We start from the raw sequence: 20,200 nt of genomic DNA on the forward strand, positions 1-20,200 counted from the left end.
GACCAGTAACGCCACCTGTCGCGTCATATCCGGGGCCAAAAGAAAATTATACGACTATGCCGAAAAATGCAGAACGAATTAATCCCAAATACTCTATCCATTTTCTCACGTGTTTTTCGTGGGTGCAGCCATTTTGATAACAAGTAATCAGTCCGAGGAGTTCCGATTTTTACTCGCGTTTATGCTATCACTCGGACTCCTCGGGTGCCGAAAAATATCTCACCGGTTTAGTGTCGGCAACATCTGGTTGTTTGTCTTCCGGTTCAATCTCCTCAGCCTCCTTAGCAGCTCTGAAGAAAATAAACAACAAAAACACACATAAAAAGAACATGTGTTTGGTTTAAATGTCATAATAACTCGTAGAAGTGTTTATCGCCAAAGAAGGAATATAATATTCATTTGAAGTATTGCAAACGCGTGTAGTGGCATTAAAACTGCTCAATGTACAAGGTGCTCGAGTCCATAGTGCTAAGTCCGATCCTCAGGATTTTATTTAGGATATATACGGGATTTATTTATGTCGGCCTTACGAATATAGGTAAAGGTACGCCATACTCACACTTCGTTCTCCTCCTCAACTTCATCCTTCGCCCCTCCTTCAGAGTCAAGCAGAGGTACCTTCTTCTCGCTGTTAAGTAAAACACAAATCATCAATAATGACCACATGATTTCCAGTCTCGCCTGTCCCATATTGTCTGTATAGCATATGCAAATTCCAACATTCACCATTTTCCCAAAACAACTATAAAAAAACTCCAGTTGATAGTATGGAAGGACTCTATATACAATATAAACAAGTGTTAATATTCATTTATTGCAAACAAATATCAAATTTCGCAAAATCAATCATTCTCAAAATGCATGTGTGTCGTTTTTACCCTAAAAATTACTGTTTCGGAAAATTTAGAAGAAACACGTCTAATTTATTTTAGAATTAATTTCAAATAAGTAGGCTATAAACTGATTTGTAAATCAACTGGAGAAACATCAGTTTTTCAAAATACAAGTAATCTGTAGGGTGTGTTGAGAGGTCCACACTACAACGTCACTACATTATATGTTTGGTTAAAAAAAGCATTGACATTTTAATGAAAACCTTAGATAAAACACAAAACTGTAAGGTCCAGATTCCAAGCATCCTTAATTTCCGGTGTCACTGGACCATCAATTTTAGATGATATTCCGTAAATAAAGGCTGTGTTGAGTTGTCCGTTTTGTGCCCTAACAATATAACATGTTTGGTTACAGTTGAACTGAGCAACGAATCTTAACGCAAAACCTATAAGTGAAATGTCGCCAAGGACGCCGCCGTCGCTGCTGTAAAAGTAACTCCAGTCCCCCTTGCGAGTCAAACGAAATTATGAGACAATGGCGGAAAGACTATTTACGTTAGCTCTGCATGGTAATAAGTGATTTGCATAATTGAGAATATCATGTAAGATCAAACAGTTGTATGCTTCAGTTTTATATATTTCTACATATGTACTATTTTTGTATACTAAAAGGAAAAAGAAACGCGATAAGACATTGTCTCGCTTATGGGAAATAAAAAGATGTATCAGTAGTGTTATTGAAGGATAGGGAGCCACTCTTTCGTCTGTGAAAATGTCAACCATGTACGTTTAGTACCCTCGTCAAGTTTAAGATTGATCCTGACCTCTACCCGGTGGAACATTTTTGGGAGGAGTTGAACAGAAGGACAAGACGTAGGCCGAATCCTCCAATCAGCGTCGTTCAGTTGACGTTAGCACTGGATGAGGAATGGAACCGTATACCAATGAGGACGGTCAATACCATAATCAAATAAATGCACTAAAGAGTCTGTGTATCTACTGCAGCTCCTGGGGTAGAGGGGCATACCTAATCTTGCCGGAACCCAATTACATTATTGATTGTGAGAGGGTTATACTTGGATCTGACTGAAATTTGACGAGAGTACTGATGGTGCATGGATGACAACGTTTGCGGTTAGAGTGTTTGAACAAGGACACTGGTTCTTTATTTGAAAGTGCTTCCAATTGAGATTATATTAATCAGGTTGTATTATTTACCACATTTAAAAGAAATTCAGAGCGTCAGATAGAAATTTAAGTATTGATACTTTTGAAAGGACTGATTGATAGCACGATGCATGTGTTAATCTGGAGAGATTATATTCAAACATTGTCTGAAAACGAAAAGAATAACTGAGATGGAGTACGCATGCCTCAAATACCGGAAACTAGTTATCTCTCTAAGTCAGGTTAGTCAGTTGAATCATTCCTATGCTTTATTGACTATAACTAAATCACGGATTTACACCTACTATGACTGTAGGTGTCATAATACCAATTACATAAAGTGCGTTATAAGTCAGGTTTAATAGTCTCTTTCGGGGTTGGATTTGGCTTTCACTTTCTAGATTTCACGGCAGTATGACGTCACAAAATGTGACATGGAGTCTACATATTTTCATTTCATTTCAATTTGTAACAGCTTGTTATCTCTAACATTTCGATGTCATATGAGATTCGTAAAACTAGTTTTATTTTCATTCTCGGTATTTCGATATTTACGGTTTTTGAAGGACAGAATAGAGGATCAAATTATAATTCCAGGTTAGGCATTATTTGAAGAGAAAATGTTAAATGATGTCCACATTTTATACACGATACCATATTTACAGTATATAAACACTTTTGAATATAAAACACATTTGTATATAAAATACATCAGTCTATAAATACATTTGTATATAAATACATTTGTATATAAGACATATCTGTATATAAATAAATATGTATACGGATACATTTGCATATTCGTGCTCACGTGAGATTATCTATTTTTCTTACAGTTCATCAACAGGAAAATGACATCTTACTTCTTATGATTATCATTTCTATATATTTAGAAAATCCGTCCTTTTATTTTTAGATGTTCTTTTTATTCAACGCAGTGATATTAGTATCGGTGGTTACTCTATACGACTAAGATAAATCAGTATTGTAAACTTTTGTAAAGATTGTCACGGGACAACAGACGGTGTGAGTTGTAAGTTGTAATGAGGCAGGTTAACTTTCAGGGACAAAATGTTATTACATTTAATGGTAAACCTGCAGGAAATCTGCAAAATGTATTGATCATCATTCTCAACACAATAGGATGCTGACGTATACAGAAAAGAAAAGGGTTCGACATATCGACATAGAATTTGAAAAAGACTCCTGAAAAGGTTTATCAGAGCTTGAGACAAAGTATCCCTTATAAAAACAACAGAGAATACCGACATAGTAACATCGGCGATACCCGACATGGAAATCAGGGTAAAATCCAAGAAGGAATTCCATATTATCTGTATGAGAAATCGGAGAGGATACAGCAAGACATCCAAAAGTTGATATCCATATGACACAACGGAAAATTTCTGAATGAGATCATGACTGCGAAAAGGACATTCTAGTGAGATATATTTTGTGATTATAGATAAAACCTATTCAGGATTTCCTCTTACTTTTTTGTATATTGGTGACTAGAAACATACACAGCTTCTGTTAACTGACAAGGACCAAAATGATAAAATACAACTAATTCGGGGAAACATCATTAGATAACGTGATCCTTGTTCAAGAAAAGCATAAACATAATAGACGCAAATTAATGAAAAGGAACTAAACCCTTATCGATATTATAGTGCAAGACTGCTATATCCTCTATCTTCATATAGAAACTGTTTTGTCAACTATCATCAACCAAATTCTCCAGCGTTCGTACATTTCATCAATACTGATCTTAAAACTGCCGCATTTTGGCACACACGATATCGTCTATATGTTTCTGATTTATTTCTTTTATACCGTAGCAAATGCATATAAAGTATGGGTACATCGGATAGCAAAAGAGTCAAAAAGTAAAAATAAACGCCAGTGTTCATGACAGGCAGGCAATGCACATGCCAGTGATGACTTAACATGCGAGGTCAAATGTCAATCTTACTCCTCCACAAGATGTCCATCTTTGTTCTGTACACCTCCAATAGGTAGAGTACCCTTCTCACTACGTCAAGAGAAACAACATGAGAGCTGATATGTCAGAAATGGCCGTGCATTGGATTGGGTTAAAACACAGGTCTGAATACAATCATATGTATTCAGGTAAGACATGACAAGATGAGTGGGGCACAAAAAGGCAGCTTTAATCAAGCCTTTGCTTTTATATCTAATGCGATGTTTTCTTCTTACACTACCGTAAAAGGTTGAGAAGTCTGAATGGCTTAAACAAGACGGAAACATTAAGATTGGTCTATAGAGAGATAGGTCTCAAATTCAATCAAAGAAAAGAAGTCTGAAAAAAGTATACTATAAGTTATCAAGTGAACACTGAATAGATAAATTAGTAGTTGATAGATAATTGGGTCAAAGGCGAAGTTTTAAATAATCATGAGTATTCGAAGACTGGTGATACAGCCGATAGATCAACATTGCTTTGACTGGCGTTAAAAGTACACATGTCTAAGGTGTGCAGGGATAAGAACAAAATCTTAATCGAGGATATATGTCTATACTGCGTATATAGAATATATGGTAATGGTAAAATGGAATAAAACTATTGATCGTTTAGACTAGTTTGAGGTATTAATAGATTGCACCCAATACTATGTCATATTTACTTCTTTGTCTTAACAAGTTGATATTAGGTAATTGGCATGTAATAAGTTAACGGACAATCCATTAATAAAATGAAATGTGATACAAATATTAGATATGCCATTATAAAATGAAAACAATATACTTAAAATTAAAACTAGGTCCGTTGTACATGGTAAAATTATAATGGTGTTTATTTCACTATTGTCAACTCACCTTTCTCCTGATTCCATGATAGGTTCCTTACTGCGCGTGTCCGCTGACCCAGCGTGACCTACACGTTCCTTCAAGCACATGATGACCCCACACTTATTCCGGAAGTAGCACGTTACGTCGACGATAACGAAGAGGATGATGAAGACGACGACCACGATAAGGATGATGATTCCAATAGGAAGACCGATGTCCTCTACATTAAAGGTAAGTGTAGATGTTAAATCATTACGATTTGTTGATATATCTTGATGTATTTATTTAAATCGTTATGAAAAATATTTGATATGATGACGATCAATATATTCAACGTTCATACGTACGATATCTAATTGATTGAATCACCAAGCAATGAAATGCAACAATGATTAATCCAATGGAACGTATTACTAGACAACAAATATCCTGAATGTGGTAATTTGATATAGAAACATATCTATAACAGATAACGTTGAAAATAATGTTTGGTCAAATTCTCAACATAGTGTAAACGTACTTGATTTGACGGCACTCAATTTTCAGGGCAAAAACAAATTAAAACATATCAGTTGAATGCTGAATTACCGCATCAACAATGATTGCCATATAAACCAATGTAAATGATCTACAATTAGGGCAAAATCGTAATTTATCGGAATGCTTCCAGCGCAAAAAGCGCCAAAATAAGATAACCGCTAAAATAATTATGCTTACAGTAACCGCAGAATTTTCAATGAATGACACATTAACAGACAATTCAGTGCTTGATTAACATTCAGGAGTATTTGTGGTCGTTTTGTGAAGGTGGTGTATAGACAATAATATATTACATTATATCATTAATATATATATATACGCTCTATAACATACAGTATTTGGAGTGATCTGTTCTTCAGTGATAAACTGTTAATTCACACAAAGTTCTACAAACCACAAAAATACCTAGAAAGGTATACAAACAAACACAATCAATGTCACTGTGAAATAACAAACATTACTATTAAAACATCAACCAACTATAAGTATCAATTTCGTGAATAACATGTTCATGTTAGCGATTGTTCATACTTGTATACAGTAAATAATAGTTTACATAAACATATATTTTTTACAATTAATTAAACGAACGAATATAGACATATACGAATTTTTGTGTGTATCTTATTAACATTGGGGCAATGCAATGACATATCAACATGTTCATCTCGTGGGTACATATAACGAACCATCAACAAACTACAAAAGTTTATTTCCTACACAGATAAAATTTCGAACTGACAAGAATATGTCAAACGCGCTGATCATATCGATAGAAACGCTGTGGTAAGAAGACATCAGACAAGCCGTTCCAAACCGAGACGTTTAAGATAAAACGGACGTCCATTTTTCGCCCTATTTGCTCTATTTGCGACAACATGAGAACATAGTTTTGGAGTGTATGTTGGTGGCTCGTTATGTACTTAACAAGTTATAACGTTGACGACATATAATCTACGATATTCACGCGAAAAACATATCTCCAATCTTTAAGGAAATGACTCTCAAGGAGAATGAATTAATGTCAAAAAATACTTGACAATGTCATAATCGTTAAAAAGGAGATAATGATGATTGTTTTCATAAAATATTTCTCGCGTATTATTCATGGCAAAAGAGAGTTTCAGACGCCTCTTTATTTCATTACAAATTATAGATATTAGTTATAGCATTTGTTTTGAGGAAATATCGCAGATCGTGTGCCTTTAACTGTTATAACGTAATAGTGTAATTAGCGGTCAATATCATCAACATAATAGTATTCTTCTTTGTTCAAGATTATCATGATCAAACAAAACATGTATCAGTCTTACAAAACCTTCACAAAACGACACAGTTATGACGTCATCATGTTGTCATCTCAAAACAAATTTATAACATGAACGCTGAATAAAAGTGCATTTAAATATCAAATGTATATAAGTAACAATTATACTGTCTCGAATCTTGTCCTCCATCTCGTTAATTCTTGTACAATATCATCATTAAATCTGAATTTTTCATATAAAATGTAAATATTGTCATGTTTGGTATAAAATAACAAGATCATTTTCGATAAGCCATTATATTTCGATGACGTTAAGTCGATTGCATAAAATCTATTGTCATATTATACACCGTACATATGTTTCATTTCAAACTTTTTTCAAACTGGAAGATCTTTGACGATTCAGAATTGATCAGAATATTAAATGGGAAGCCATTGATTATTTATAAATATCAGACCTTAACGAGATGACAAAATTCGAAACACAATAAATTAAGACATATGGTATACACTGCTATTACAAAAAATATTCATGCTCATTCTAACCGCGACAAGATTCTATTATCTCACAACATTTACGATACATGTATATACTGTATTAAAACATGCAGGGAAATGTCCAAAATCAGCATATTTAGTATTTACTAAGAATTAACAGTAGATTTATAACCAATAGTCAAATCCCCACTGAACACAGATAATTACCTAGATATAAGAATCTCGGTATTGTATATTATATGATTTGATGAAACGAACTATATTATAGTGAAATATGTACACCAACATGCACAACGTCACGACTGCATGTTGAGAGCACGGTAGTTCGCTAGGAAACAATCCCCTGTGTTGAATAATTAATTTGTCATTACAACTGACCAAATATCTGCCATATTACCTTAAAATGGACAACTAAGTAGTATCTGATCTGGGTAAGGGTAAACTTGAGACTTGGTTAACAAGATTCCACTGTACATTAAGTTAGTATAAAACTTGACTAACCTCCATTAAATGTTATCAAGATTTACATCTAAGAACTACATCATAATGTAATATGAAAACATGCACAAATATACTCGGGAAACGCTATTGTCAATTCAATACTTCACGACAGTCAGTCTGCAATCATATACAGGACGAGACACCTATACTGAACAACAGGAATTATGTTACATGAATAAAATCAAATTATAATGTAGATTTACTGGACAGAATATTTTCTATAATCCTTGAAATTCCAATATTGAAAACTATAAAATTTAATTAATCGCCAAGTCTACTACATTTCAACAAGTTTGATAAGTTATAAAATAAGCTTTTTTTAGACACGACACCGTATTTCTTATGATTTTCCTTTACACAAATTAGTTTTTTCTAATCATCACTGCTATGAAGTTCAGTTGTACTTGTAATCCCTTGATAAACAACAGACGTTGTAATGAGATATCAAAATTGATATAACAACAAAAAGTGTGCAGTTTGTAATGTATACTTACCATAAAATGAAGGTGTTTTCACATACACGTGCTGTGAATTCTGTCATTACAACATGCACGTGCACTTCTAATAATAAAACAGACAAAAAATGTCATTGGCAAAAATCAAAAGTAAATAAAAATAACAAAATCAGAATCAATCACAGCAAAGCATATCCTGCTATACCATTAATCTCTTTATTTTGATAAGAATTTACAAATATAGAGAAAGTTATTAAATAATACATGTAGTAGAAGACCATTTTCTAACACGAATTTTAGGGCATTCAGGTAAACACGACAGAAGTGGGTGTTTTATCAATTCTAACGATAGTATATGAATGGAAAATTATATTTGACGCTTTCCTCAAATTATATGCAAAATGCATATTTCTCATATCAAAATATAAGCAGTTTTGGATACCAAAATATGAACTAATTTGAAATATCTGTATACTGTAGGTTTGTCTTTATATGTTTCAAATGGCATCACTTTAGCTAGCAGAGTGATGATACGTTTACACTAAGTATAAATGGACAACAGTTGCTGTGATTGATATAAAGCATTTATGAAAAGTGTGAAATGTAAAGCTGATAAAACAATATATTCTGGTTTGTGCCGTCCACGACAATGGACCAAAATGTTGAATACAAAGTATATATACAATACTGAAAAACTGTTCACCGAACTATTGAGATACGAAAATAATTATACGTATGAAATGGTTTTGATGACAAAAACAAAACAAAAAACATTTTTTCTGAATTCAAACTTAATCCTCAGAATATTTCTTTCAATCCATGACATTACTAAAACAGAAAATATTGCCCCAACGAATCGCCTGTAATACTTGTTAACAGGAAATTAGAGGCCAACAAGTACCTGATGTCTCCTTGTCATGTGACATTTACAAAATTTGCAAATGCTCCTGGTCTCTCGTCACATGATGGTAGGAAAACTGTCTCCACAAACCCAAACTACCATCTCGGTACCAATTAGTGCAAGCCCAGAGACATTCATCGTTGGGTTTGTTGTCTATTTCGTTCATTAGGTATCGGTTTGTTCGTCAATTAATTTATCAGTCAGTATTCTTTAGTCGTTGTATGTCATCATTTCTCACATCAGAATGATGTCACATGTTATAAGTGAAATGATGTCATGTTATAAGTGACTAACTTTTGATGTCAAATTAGATGCAGAAGGTCTGGTATTTATATTGTAATAACATTTTTGCATTACACCATCAGCTAGCTTCCGTTCCACGACAGAAAACAAAATCCCTAAGCGTACAATGTATACTGTCCACACTTTGCGAGTCCAAACCTAATCATCCCCACTTGTGACAATAACTTTTTTCCGTCCCTATTTGTTAGAAATTGTATAAGAACGAATATAATTTTACTTTAAATACAATTTCGCATATGGGTATTGTTTCCTGTCACCTGTAGCTTTGTAGATGTCAGCAAAACATTCCTGATTTGGGAAATGTTGCAAGATGATGAGCTTTACAGGCCATATACTGCAGTCAATAGTGTATGTTTTTACTGTACTAAAGTTGCTCTATCAATGTTCAAATATCCACTATACAAAATGTACATGCATATTGATGGGAACATTTACTCCATCGTTTACAGATTTGTTTCCCATTTGTCACCTCTAGAGTGTGAGGTTTCTGTCAACCCCTAGGATATGACAGATAGCACGAAGTGCAACAATACAAAGGCACCATGGCGAGAAGTAAAATAGTATGATCACAGGTCCTAGTCCCGTCTGTCAATACATCCAATATATAATCATATTGGATGTATTGAAAGACGAGGCTATGACCTGTGGTCTGATGGGAGAGAAATAATCACCCCTTTCCATTCGGACGTTACAAGAGAAACAGCAACCTGTAGGGGTGATATTCCAGGTTGTATAATCCGAGGCAGAGGGCCTCGTTTTAGACATTCAGGAGCATTACCCCTCGGGTTGGAGAATTCTGTCACATCCTCAAGGTAGAGGGAAATGTATTAATCATACAGGATAATGTCTTGACAGTAAAACAAAAGACAGGTTTTGTGTTATAAGAGACATTTTATTGAAACAGAACGAACATTGAAGAACAAAGAGCAATTATAATCGAACACATCTGAAGCAAATCGTCAGTAATATGAATGAACATTGAAGTCTCTTTATACTTTGATATTTCACCACAACATGACATCAGCCACTTTGTACGTGAAGAATGACGTCCTTGTAATATAAGGTATATTGGTGACAAAAAAATGGAGGTATGTATTGCCTCTCATTTCAACGTCATACCAACAGGCAGACGCATAGATACAATGACATAATGACGTATCAGATAAAGGTTTGACACTGTGGAGTGTCGGGACGTCAGATAAATATCTGAAGCACAGGAAATAATAACTGACCTTCTATGTGATCAAATATGACGCATAGAAAATAGAAGTAATATTAGACGTTTCTTGTGATATCCGACTGTGGGAGTTCTTTTGTGCGTTTCTCATGTGCAATGTACTATTTGGAGTTTCTGGTATTAACCTAGACCGTGGGATAGATTTTGGATAGTTTCTGTTGTTAATTTGTCCTTTAGTGTGTATCTTTGGATATTTTCTATCGTTAATTTTACCTGTAGTGAGTATTTTTGGATATTTTCTATCGTTAATTTTACCTGTAGTGTGAATTTTTGGATATTTTCTATCGTTAATTTTACCTGTAGTGTGTATTTTTGGATATATTCTATCGTTAATTTTACCTGTAGTGTGAATTTTTGGATATTTTCTATCGTTAATTTTACCTGTAGTGAGTATTTTTGGATATTTTCTATCGTTAATTTTACCTGTAGTGTGAATTTTTGGATGTTTTCTATCGTTAATTTTACCTGTAGTGTGTATTTTTGAATGTTTTCTGTAGTTAATTTTACCTGTGCAGTCTATTGTTGAATGATTTCAGTTGTAAATTGTACCTGTAGTATGCATTTTTGAATGTTATTTGTAGTTTATTTTACCTGTGTATTTTTGATGTTCTATGTCTTTATTTTTTACCTGTTGGGTGTAATTTTACCTATTGGGCTGTATTTTTGGATGTTTTCAGTCATATGTCTGACCTGTGGGAAGCATGTTTGGATGTGCCCGGACGATTCCTCCGATATGTGAATACATTCATTCGAGATTGCGATAATTTATCAGGAAGATCAAATGTCTCGGAGACCTCTGACGTGTAGTGAATACTGTCCGTTACTGTACGATACCATTTGATTGGCATTCGATATGGTTTACGGAAAGCACTGACTTTCACTGAAGGGTTCTGACTTTTGATACTCGGCAGGAATAAAGCATAATTGTGACCTTTATAACTAAGGTTGCTCCAATGTTTCACATATAATTTTAGGAACTCCCTGACTGGAATATTTATTCGAGATATGTCACTAATTCCACTAGTTCTGGAGATTTTGTTCAATGCAATAGCCAATTATCAAACGACTGTTATATATTGGGACTGTATACTATGCTACCAGACATGACGATATACGCTACACAAGAATGTCCTCGGATGTAGAGGGCGCTATATGAAAACAGATGCAATACGAGTGCGTATATAGGTCTAATATGGTTCTAATAAATCTGCTTATGGATATATTGATAACTATGGTCTGATTTATTGGTTAATCCGTGCGTGTATAATTTAATACTGTTTTGACATTGTTGTGATGCGTGATGTATGGTGTTCATAATGTACATGAATAATTGGTATTAATTTGGACTCTGGTCCTTATGTTAGAATACCTAACAAAATCATTCATTAAATTAATCATAGGATTTCTTGTTTATCTTTAGTAAATCAAACACCATAAAAATCTTAAGTAATACAATCATCTAACCTGATAACCCTTGCACACAATTAAGCTAAACACGTAATGAAATTGGTCGTTATGACTGTCTCTATGTTAATGATTATAAACAGATTACGTAAAGTAGAACTGTAATTTACACCTGATAAACAGATGCTTGTAATGAAGTCCAGATATACTGCATACGTAAAGCATTAACTCGTCATTAAAACAAGACCTCTTTTAGCAATTAGCGACATTCTTTACCAATGGAAGTGGTCATTGTTTTCACCAATGAGCCTAAGAGAGATTTCCAAAGACGACCCGGTATCTCAAAGATTTTAAAATGTTTTGTTCTTTACAATCTCTGAAATGATTTTTTTTTCACATCGAAGGTCCAGAACGGGAAATTCCCGTCTTTAAATCGCCTTGTTTCTTGGAATAGAACCTAAGACAGAAGAGGTGTTCGATACATTCAGAAAATGCACTGTTACAGCATTGCTCTAAAATTGGGATATAACACCCAGATAACAGTTCTGGTAGCTGACCTAGACCTAAGAACACAACCATTCCAGGTTGCAAAAATAACACTATTTATGCAATAGTTATATTGTGTTCAATACAGAGCATTGGTTCATCACTCTTTAACTACAGTGAGTTACTAGCTAAGCAAGCACTTTCAGATGACAAGTCTCTCACACACAAACACATTGACGGATGCATAGGTTTAAAAGTCTAACATGTATTACATAGATATTATATAATCATAAAACACATGCTTTCATCCCAATATCTTCACCATACGAATGTACGACAGGTTACCTGCTTAAAAGAGAAAACGTATACTCCAAGTATGCTCAAGATGTTTATTTAAGCATTGATGTCATTTTTTTTAGTTTCATCGGGGTATGAAACAAATTTTGTTTGCAAACTGTATGAATCCGCGTAGCGTATTCTTACAGAAGTTTTGCAAACAAAATTTGTTTCATACCCCGATGAAACTAAAAAATAATTGACATCAACGCTTATAATTAATTTTTGAAAATGATTTTCTAATTTAAAACATGTTTTATGTACAATTTTACTGGTTTTAAATGGGATTCTTTTTCTCAAATCAATACGCAACGTCAATTGTCATATTGTGACATCACATTTTTCGCGCCATTCTCGGAATTTCTTTCATAGAAGAATGAAAAGAATTTTTCGACCAATCACATTTGAGTATTTACCATGAAAACAAAGAAAAATAATTAATTATAATAATATGGCAAACTTGCCAGATTCTTGATACTGAACATGTGGGGAATGGCGCTTGATCAAAATTCTACAAGCCTAGATAAGGTACATTTAGACTTCCTCTGAATACAACACTATCTTAAATCAAAACATTGAGTTACACTGGACCTATTGAATTCTCAAAAATACGTGTAATAATGTTTTAGTAATGATTTTGATGATTTATGAATGATGTCCAAATTCAGCAGTCCCCAATTTTAGCAGGGTGGCTGACAATTATGATAGTTTTCAGGGTCAGAAAAAAATTGGTTTCAAATCATATTTCATTCAACGTGGCCAGATTTATCAATTTTGGTTACATAGCTGCTTGAAAAACCTGATTCCACTTGATCACGTTTGCAGTTAGATATTTCTGTTATATCTGCGAAAGAAACTTTTTAGTTTGCACCAATATGTCAATCATGGATATAAGCACTAATAGAGCAGCAAGATAACAAAATAGCTACACAAATACATATTTTAACATAACAAAAATAACTGATCTTCAGGAGTGTTCAAATAGCTTCATAAATCATACACAACTGACATTCATCGGAACATATTTACATCCATTAGCTTCACACAAACCTGTAAACACACACGAGTTCTATCAACTATCAGCAACAAAACTCTCAAAATCAACTTAATAATTACCGATCAACTCATGAATTACCACAATGGGTCATTCTATTGTCGTGACCAGGATCAACAGAGTTCATAAACATATATGGTCTTGACCTTGATCTATAGAGGTGGTTGTATTTATATATTGACAGAATTGCCAGATACAGTGGCTACCTTCTGAAACTTACATGTATTTATCAAAAACATGTTTCTGTTAATGTACAAAAGATGGAAAGTATCTAAAATGGTTTTCCACATTACAACAACGTAATGTACACAGTTTTTGGTGGCCCATAGGGTGGTGATAATTGATGGAATTAGCTATAATCTATATTGATCAAAAGCTTCTCACAAACCAATAACTAAACTAAATCCTTGAGATAAACAATTAGCTAATGATCAGCCAACTTTGGCTATGTGAATGTGGCATAATCCAATCACACAAAACATATTAACGACTAGATTCTAATATTATGTACACATTAATGGCAAAAATTGTAAACATACTCTGTTGATGGTATACACAAACACACAGGGAGTATATGTCGGCCACACATCGTGACAGGGGTATATATACACAGGCTTACATGTACAAGATGACAATGCACAGATGGAATAGTGAGTATACACATCTTTAGAAACTAAGCAGTAATATTTTCTGTAAAAACAGTTATCTCTCACCCGAACTCTTATGTTCTACAACAAACAACACTGAGGACATAGATATATGCGACCCTTAATGGAACACAAAATTATTTGAAAATTTCCAAAAAGAGAATTTGATGTCATTACGTAGCAGCAAGTTAACAGATAATATTGCTATAGACTTTCGATAATGATTGCAATTTTAATTTGAATGAAACAACATCCACAGCATTTACAAGAGTAATACTCACACATACACAAGTCACACTTAAGAATGATTAAGGTGATATGTGTCTTCAGTTTGACACGGGCAAAGGTGGGTATAGACTAACTGGTCGGTCCATGGTTCATACAGACATTGAATCATTGAATTCCAAGACTTTTCCCGGATTTCATTTTAAATTCAAACATTTTTACAAGACTTTTCTGGGACAACAATCCACTTCTGGTGAAATTCAGAGTTAAGTACCATAGAACTTACTTAAATACAGAGTTAAGTAACATAGAACTTACTTAAATTCAGAGTTATGTACCATAGAACTTACTTAAATTCAGAGTTAAGTAACATAGAACTTACTTAAATTCAGAGTTATGTACCATAGAACTTACTTAAATTCAGAGTTAAGTACCATAGAACTTATTTAAATTCAGAGTTAAGTACCATAGAACTTACTTAAATTCAGAGTTAAGTACCATAGAACTTACTTAAATTCAGAGTTAAGTACCATAGAACTTACTTAAATTCAGAGTTATGTACCATAGAACTTACTTAAATTCATAGTTAAGTAACATAGAACTTACTTAAATTCAGAGTTATGTACCATAGAACTTACTTAAATTCAGAGTTAAGTACCATAGAACTTACTTAAATTCAGAGTTAAGTACCATAGAACTTACTTAAATTCAGAGTTAAGTACCATAGAACGTACTTAAATTCAGAGTTAAGTACCATAGAACTTACTTAAATTCAGAGTTAAGTACCATAGAACTTACTTAAATTCAGAGTTATGTACCATAGAACTTACTTAAATTCAGAGTTATATACCATAGAACTTACTTAAATTCAGAGTTATGTACCATAGAACTTACTTAAATTCAGAGTTATGTACCATAGAACTTACTTAAATTCAGAGTTAAGTACCATAGAACTTACTTAAATTCAGAGTTATGTACCATAGAACTTACTTAAATTCAGTCAGTACCAAATAGCAAACTTACATTTAGAGTTATTTACCATAGAACAAATTTTGATATATATCATTATTTCTTGTCAAACTATGGAACAATTGTAAACACATCAATCCTGTTGCACAATATCATCTCAAAACTTTGGAGATTTTTTTAAAGTAAATTTTAGGCAAAAGTGATTATCTTTACTAAAGGCAGAAATTCAAGGAATTTTCAAGGCATATATGCCAACTACCACGACTTTCAAGGCTTGAAACTGAATTCCAAGAATTATGAAATCAAGAGGTGAAATTCGAGGTGTCTTCATTTAAGCATTGATGTCATTTCTTTTTAGTTCCATCGGGGTATGAAACAAATTTTGTTTACAAACTGTATGAATCCGCGTAGCGGATTAAAGTTTGCAAACAAAAGTTGTTTCATACCCCGATGAAACTAAACAAAAATGACATCAACGCTTATAATTCATTTTTGAAAATGATTTTCTAATTTAAAACATGTTTTATGTACAATTTTACTGGTTTTAAATGGGATTCTTTTTCTCAAATCAATACGCAATGTCAATTGTCGTATTGTGACGTCACATTTTCCGCGCCATTCTCGGAATTTCTTTCATAGAAGAATGAAAAGAATTTTTCGACCAATCACATTTGAGAATTTACCATGAAAACAAAGAAAAATTAATTATATCTGTATGAATCATGAGACCAGTTGATATAAGGTATCTGTGTAAACGACACCTAGCTCACAAGACACCAATAAAACATGCCACCAAATCCCCCAAGTAACAACACACAAGGAATGAACATGTATATAAGTATGGCAATATATTTGTGTCAACAGAATCAAACTATCCAACAAGAAATAAATAATATATATTTATGAGTAACTTAAAATAATACATGCATATAAGATCGCTATCTATTTCCTCTGAAGGTGGAACAACGTGCTTTAACAGCAACCTGTCATCCCCTATTTTCACAATGAACCGAACTCAGGGATATGCCATCCCCTATTTTCACAATGAACCAAACTCAGGGATATTCCAATGTGATTTCAGGGGTAAAATCATTAAATCAAATCAAGAACAATAACAAACATAAATATATCTTTGGGTTATCTGAAGTGAAGGGACTTTTCAATAACTGAAAATCAGCAAGATATTTAATTTACATTTATGAATCTTTATTGCAATAACACTGATGAATTATAACCGTAATAATTATAAAATCTTTTAATAAAAAAATAATGGCACTTCATAACTTTCTGTCTTTTAACCATAAAATCTGACCTTCAAGTTCTTTACCCCTGTCCAGAACAATCCAAAAACATAGAAAACCTTAGAAAACCATTATTACATATCAAATATCGAAACAAAATGATATTAACATATAAAAAATTATCTACGAAAAAATATATACAAAATCTAAAACAAATATATTGAATAGTAATTTTCTGTTACAACATGATACACACTGACACCTGATAGTTTATGAATGATTATGAATATTTATAAGGACAATAATGATGATGAATATTTATAAGGACAACAATATAATGAATATTTATAAGGACAGTAATGCAATGAATATTTATAAGGACAATAATGCGATGAATAGTCATAACACCTTGCTAAATTAGACATATTGCACATATATACAGAAGATAATGTCTTTGCCCATCTACCATCCTATTTTCCTGACCTTTTCTAAGAACCAACATTAGTTCTTCGCCGTTACATCCATCCCATGATGAGGACTGGTCTACTTTATGAGGAGGAGGGGAGAGAGGGAGGGGACTGTTCAATAATTATAATGAAATACTAATCCAAAAGACACTAACTTCTCTGCAAACCCACACTCTCACAGTGGACTGTTCCACCATTGAGATGTTTCCCCAAAACACATCTTGTTTTTTGTGAAAAAATTCATCTTCCATGTAGTCCAATGTAAAAGGTGGGTTAGAAATGACACAACAAGCATCAATATAAAATATCTGTAAACTCAATCTAATCAACAGTAAATCATATACTTCTAATAGCATCACTTGAGAACTGTTCCAGATGAAACCAGCTGCAGGAGTTTGGTCTTGTTGACACTGTCTAAACAAGGTCACTTAGTACGATCATTGTACCAAATGGCCGCCATCAATGAACACATTCCAGAGTAGCACTTTCTGTCTTCCAGGCTCCAACAAGGAAAGCCATCCACAGCAGATTCTTCGACCTCCAGGGTCAGGGTACAACACACACAAGGTCATTTAGGGTCAATAAATGACCTGCTGCATGGTCAGATTTGACCTTTGACCTTTGTTCTCTCTCGTTCTGGCTGAAGTTGACAGCAGTGTTATGAAAGCAGGAGTCGTAGATTTATTTCTCAGGAGAAAAAAGTCCGAAAAAAATACTTGACCCTTAATGAGTATTTATATTTTTTCATGCCCATTCAATCAAATAACGGCACAGGGTCAACTCCTCCATGGAGAAGAATATGTCATATGATTCGGTCACATGATTAGGTCACATGATTGTTTGAGTGAGACATGCATACACACAAGTGAGTTGTTATACATTCTCTATGTTAGGGACTCCCCACTTGTAGCAAGGTCACAGGTCAAGTTGCACTGAGATGAGAACTCTTCGGGATTGAAAGTTACAAAAGGGCTCCTAGGCATGCTGAGAGAACTGAGGTTGCCATGGCAACTACTAGGTTAGTGGTAGACACCAACAAGACTGTGGCTGTGTTGGACACATGTCCGCTGGAGGGTACTGAAAAAGCAAAAGAAAAAACACGTCACTGAGAGACACCACCACAAAGATAAAAAGGTGCGAGCTGTTTGAGCATGATATCCTGGAGCCCAACCAATCATAAGCATTCTGACATCCCTAAGCTATGTACAACATACCCTGAATGGTGGAGAATGGACTGATCCAATCCAATCACAGGCATTGCAACACATTTTAGCTATGTAAAACACAATATGATTGGTTGAAGATGCCAATTCCTTATAAACGTAAAACAGACTAGGATTGGTTAAGAACGATTCAAAATTTGACCCTAGGAACAAATTAGCATGACTGTAAATAAAGGGATTGTTTTATGTATATCCCAGTCACACTTCTTCAACACAGAGTGAATCTCTACCCGCGTTTAAACATCGGGACAATTGTCACTGGAAACATCATCCATCACTAATTCGTCAGATTGTTCCTTTCACGTTGTTTCATTTAGCTTGGACAATTGTTCCAATTTTAGGAGATATATATATATATCTAGACATTTCTTACCAATATTTACCTATAAACAGCATGTAATGCAAATGTAAACACCTCTATTCCATTTCTCAACTTTGACCCAGATTCCATAGTCAACTAAAGCCCGGGTCATAATGGAGCCAGGAGGGGATCTAGGCTGTCTCCCCTTTCCTCCTATGACTACAAGACTGGGTTTCCCCCTAGGTGCAGGGAACTAGGACTGGCAAGTCACTGGATTGGGCATGCTCAAACAGCTAGCACAGAAGTGCAAATAATATGGGAGAAATCTAACAAGGCACACATTTATGTAACATAAAATCAAAATACTGCATACAAAGCACTGACTGTCCACATCAAGATTTGTGAGCTTCCAATTATTCCTAAAAACCATTTTTTTCAGATTGTTTTTCTTTTCTTTTCTGTATATTTGGAAGAAGTCACAATCATCATATGAACAATCAGGCTACAAAAATTACAAAAAATAAGGATAAATAATTAAACCTGTCTTATTTCTGTGAAAACCTGTTTAAGAGAAATTCTAACTTAAAGGGAGACTTTTGTCTGAACCTTACAAGATCTGGATATCGAGACATCTAAATTTAATTACTTAATCAGATTATTTCATTTAAAGTATGTTTTATATAAGAAGTACAGTTTAAGCATTATCTTCTTGCTGATACCGTTAATTTGGGACAATATCTGACTTTACCTTGGAATATCTAGCAGTATATTGGACTTTAGGACAGTGGCAATATACACTGTCAGTTTTGAACAACCAGCATGAACTTAAACCTTAGTGTAATGACATGACCTTGAAATTAGAATAGTCAAAATTAAGTGTGACCTTGACACATGTTAGAATAAACTTTAACAATGAATAGAATCAGCATAAACACTGACCTTGAAATGTAATTACTCTTGATTGACCTGGCCTATCTAGGGTTGATTTTCATATCATTGTTCCCAACTAGACTCAATTTCCATATCATTGTTCCTATCTCGGATCAATTTTTAATATTTCTGTTCCTATCTAGACTCGATTTTCATATCTTTGTTTCTATCTAAGCTCAATTTTTGTAACTTTGTTTCTATTTAGGCTCAATTTTTTTGTCTTTGTTCTTATCTAGACCCAATTTTCAATTTTTTTTCCTTTCTAGGCTCGTTTTTCATATCTTTGCTTCTAGGTTTGTTTTCCATAACTTTTTTCCTATCTAGGCTCAATTTTCATATCTTTGTTCTTATCTAGGTTCAATTTTCATATCTTTGCTCTTATTTAGACATGATTTTCATAT

The 20,200-nt window shown here is 33.7% G+C and overlaps 1 protein-coding gene across 6 annotated transcripts in view; it reads right to left on the bottom strand.

Moving 5' to 3' along the window:
* LOC117341014 (neural cell adhesion molecule 2-like) overlaps positions 1 to 20,200 on the bottom strand; it is a 104,900-nt gene that overhangs the window by 6,488 nt on the left and 78,212 nt on the right. For 3 of the 6 annotated variants that reach the window (XM_033902810.1, XM_033902809.1, XM_033902811.1), the window contains 4 exons: positions 4,842 to 5,034; positions 3,976 to 4,035; positions 560 to 628; positions 224 to 290 (listed from right to left, as the gene is read on the bottom strand). In XM_033902810.1, coding sequence (XP_033758701.1) covers positions 224 to 290; positions 560 to 628; positions 3,976 to 4,035; positions 4,842 to 5,034 — 389 coding nt within the window. Of the gene's footprint in view, positions 1 to 223; positions 291 to 559; positions 629 to 3,975; positions 4,036 to 4,841; positions 5,035 to 5,691; positions 8,182 to 16,247; positions 18,423 to 20,200 lie in introns of those variants that run through there. The other 3 variants (XM_033902812.1, XM_033902814.1, XM_033902813.1) reach the window with 3 other exon arrangements.

This window comes from Pecten maximus, chromosome 13, assembly GCF_902652985.1.
Source record: "Pecten maximus chromosome 13, xPecMax1.1, whole genome shotgun sequence".
NCBI classification, from domain to species: Eukaryota; Metazoa; Mollusca; class Bivalvia; order Pectinida; family Pectinidae; genus Pecten; species Pecten maximus.